Raw genomic sequence first — 2,703 nt, 5'->3', positions numbered from 1 at the left:
TGATTATTACTTTCAACGGTTTAATAAATTTTGTCAAAAAGGAATCCTAATCACGTGTTTTTTACCTTCGTTTAATTAATGGTAATTACCAATTTAACCTTCGCGTTCTTACCCCAAAAATCATATCTCTCTTTCTCTGTCTGTCTCCCACACATCTCTCTCTCCTTTATATATTTCCCAATTCACACCAACAACAACAACAACAAGATCTCTCCATTGACAACAACGACGAACTCAGAGAGCCCCCCCATCTCAATCCTCTTCTTCTTCTTCTTCCTCCTGGTACGTTATCGTTTTTATAAACCTTAGCTTCTTCGTCTTCTTATCTCGATGATGATGATAATCTTCGATCGATTGAGATTTCCTGATTCTGTACATCGCTATGTCATTTTACAATCTCGTATACGCATGAATCTGATTGTTTTATCTCTCTAGGGCTTTGATTGCGTAGCTTCCTTGATTTTAATTTGGGTTATCTGATTCGCCCATCGATTTTGTTGTGATCTGATCTTTTTTTGAGTTGTTTTAGGTTGAATTCTGGGTTTTTTTTAAAAATCTTTGTCTATCTGCATTGTGGAGATCTGACTCATATGACCTTGGTTGATTTTGATCTCAATATCGAAATTGATTTGATTAAAAGTAGATTTTGTATTCCTCATTTGTCAATCATGGATGCATCTTTTGTTTACATATGTAGAGATCTTCTTAAATGCAAAATCAACAAGTATTTTATTTGGGCTAAGCTTTTGGAGGCTTTGTCTATGTTATGGAGTATATGCACTCATTAGGGTTTCGTTTGGCTGCCTCGAGTTTTATAGGTTGTTCATAGTTAGGGCTTGTTCTTGTTCTTGAGCTGTATACTTTTTTCAGAACAAGTCGTTTGGTCACAGGATTGTGTGGATAGTATCAAATAGGAAGCATATCATTTTGATCAAACAAGATCCTTGTGTTTTTCTTTTCAAGTTCAATTAATTATTAATTGGCTTCCTTTAATTGATATCTCTTCTTTATTGATGAACCCTTGAGAATCCGCTTTTGTTATTGGTACTTCATGAGTTGTGTGACTAATGTTTGTGTATTATATATATCTGTGCAGCATTTTTCTTTTGGTTTTTGGTGGCGTTGAGACATCATCATAATGTCTAGCGCAGGGGATATGAAAGACCAATCAGTGGAAGGAAACCTCACCAATGAAGTGGAGAAGTCAATGCCATCATCACAGCAGGAGGTTTTCATCTAGTTCTCACATTAAATAATGTTCGATAACCATAATTAATATGATACCATGATCTAACTCTTTTTTTTAATTGCTTTGTGCAGGAGGCTGTTGTCAAGAAGAAGTATGGAGGGCTCATGCCAAAGAAACCACCACTCATTTCCAAGGTAGGTTATTATCTGGTCTAATAAAAAGATTTTGGGTTTTAAGTAGATTTTTATGAGATGCCGTTTTGTATCAGGATCATGAGCGAGCATACTTTGACTCTGCTGACTGGGCTCTTGGAAAGGTAATATATTGGAAATGTGGTCTCTTTTGAGTTGTCATATATAAGCTCTCTCAGTTCTCATGGTGTGCTTATTATTGTCTAAACAGCAAGGTGTTGCGAAGCCAAAGGGACCCCTTGAAGCTCTTCGTCCCAAGTTACAGGTAAATTGAACTTGAACCACGTTTCAGCTGAATTCTCTGTGGGTATGTTTCCAGTTCTAAGATCTTGTCCCGCTTTTGCAGCCAACGCAGCAACAGACGCGTTACAGGAAGTCTCCAATGACTCCATCTGAGGGTGGTGAAGGTAATTTTCTTCATCTTATCATCCCTATCTCAAAGCAGTTTACAGACTTTGCTGATCCATCATGTTGCTCTGATATTGTATTACAGATGGAGGAGCTGCTCAGGCTGAGGGAGGTCGGGGCAACCAGGCGTAGAGAGATTATGTATGAAAACTCTTGTGTAAGAATTCTGTTATAATCGGATATTTGCTGTCCATTTTGAAACATCAGATATGGCTTACATTAAAACTTAATTTGATCACATTGCGGCAATTCAGAAATGATATAGTTTAGCCCTTTCGGTCTGGAATCTCTGGTATTATATATTACGCTAATTGTTCATCATGATTGGCTAATGTTATACGTAGTTTATAAAGCTATCGTGACTCCTAATTGAAAATTGAGGCTATAAAACATGCGATAATATTTAAGTCAGAAAGGCCAAGTGGTAAACTTTTCCTCCATGCAACTGAAGATATCTCTTATGCAACTTAGTTTATTTATTGTTAATTTACTTGGTAACTATTACTCTTGCCACTATCAGTAGATTACTAATTCATTTGTTACAGTGTAGTAGAGTTTTGTTTGACTAAAATATATTACAAGTCCCAGAAAATATGGATGAAAATGTTAGTTTTTTGGATCATCATCATTATTTTTGCACATTTTTATCTTTCATAAAAATATAGGTTATTCTTACGAAGATTTTGTTATATAATCTCACAAATCGACGAAATTTTCAAATCTTATTTTATAATAATTTTGTAAAGTTAATATGTATGATCGTAAATGTTTTTGATAGAAAATACCTATAATAATTTATATCGCATATTATTTTTTAGTTCCGTATGATACATGATACATCTACATTTTAGGAGGTCGGTGATAAACTTACACATGAAAATAGCAATTTTGATAGCCCCTCCCCCCCCCCTCCCC

At 35.4% G+C, this 2,703-nt stretch overlaps 1 protein-coding gene across 1 annotated transcript; it reads left to right on the top strand.

Annotated features, from left to right (window-relative positions):
• Positions 155 to 2,061, top strand: LOC104727044. Its single transcript, XM_010446040.2, has 7 exons — positions 155 to 282; positions 1,097 to 1,228; positions 1,321 to 1,383; positions 1,458 to 1,505; positions 1,592 to 1,645; positions 1,727 to 1,787; positions 1,874 to 2,061. The coding sequence occupies exons 2-7, from the start codon at positions 1,139 to 1,141 to the stop codon at positions 1,918 to 1,920; spliced, it is 363 nt and encodes a 120-aa protein (XP_010444342.1). The 5' UTR covers positions 155 to 282; positions 1,097 to 1,138; the 3' UTR covers positions 1,921 to 2,061.

The sequence above is a fragment of the Camelina sativa genome, chromosome 11, assembly GCF_000633955.1.
Source record: "Camelina sativa cultivar DH55 chromosome 11, Cs, whole genome shotgun sequence".
Lineage (NCBI taxonomy): Eukaryota > Viridiplantae > Streptophyta > Magnoliopsida > Brassicales > Brassicaceae > Camelina > Camelina sativa.
The sequence above is the reverse complement of the archived record's forward strand: the minus strand, read 5'-3'. Positions and strand labels throughout refer to the sequence as shown.

Excerpts from the sequence above, each read along its gene's own strand:
- LOC104727044 (XM_010446040.2), top strand. The coding sequence starts at position 1,139 with ATGTCTAGCGCAGGGGATATGAAAGACCAATCAGTGGAAGGAAACCTC. Across the intron at positions 1,384-1,457 it reads AACCACCACTCATTTCCAAG|GATCATGAGCGAGCATACTT; the intron begins GTAGGTTATTAT and ends GTTTTGTATCAG. Across the intron at positions 1,646-1,726 it reads CTCTTCGTCCCAAGTTACAG|CCAACGCAGCAACAGACGCG; the intron begins GTAAATTGAACT and ends CCGCTTTTGCAG.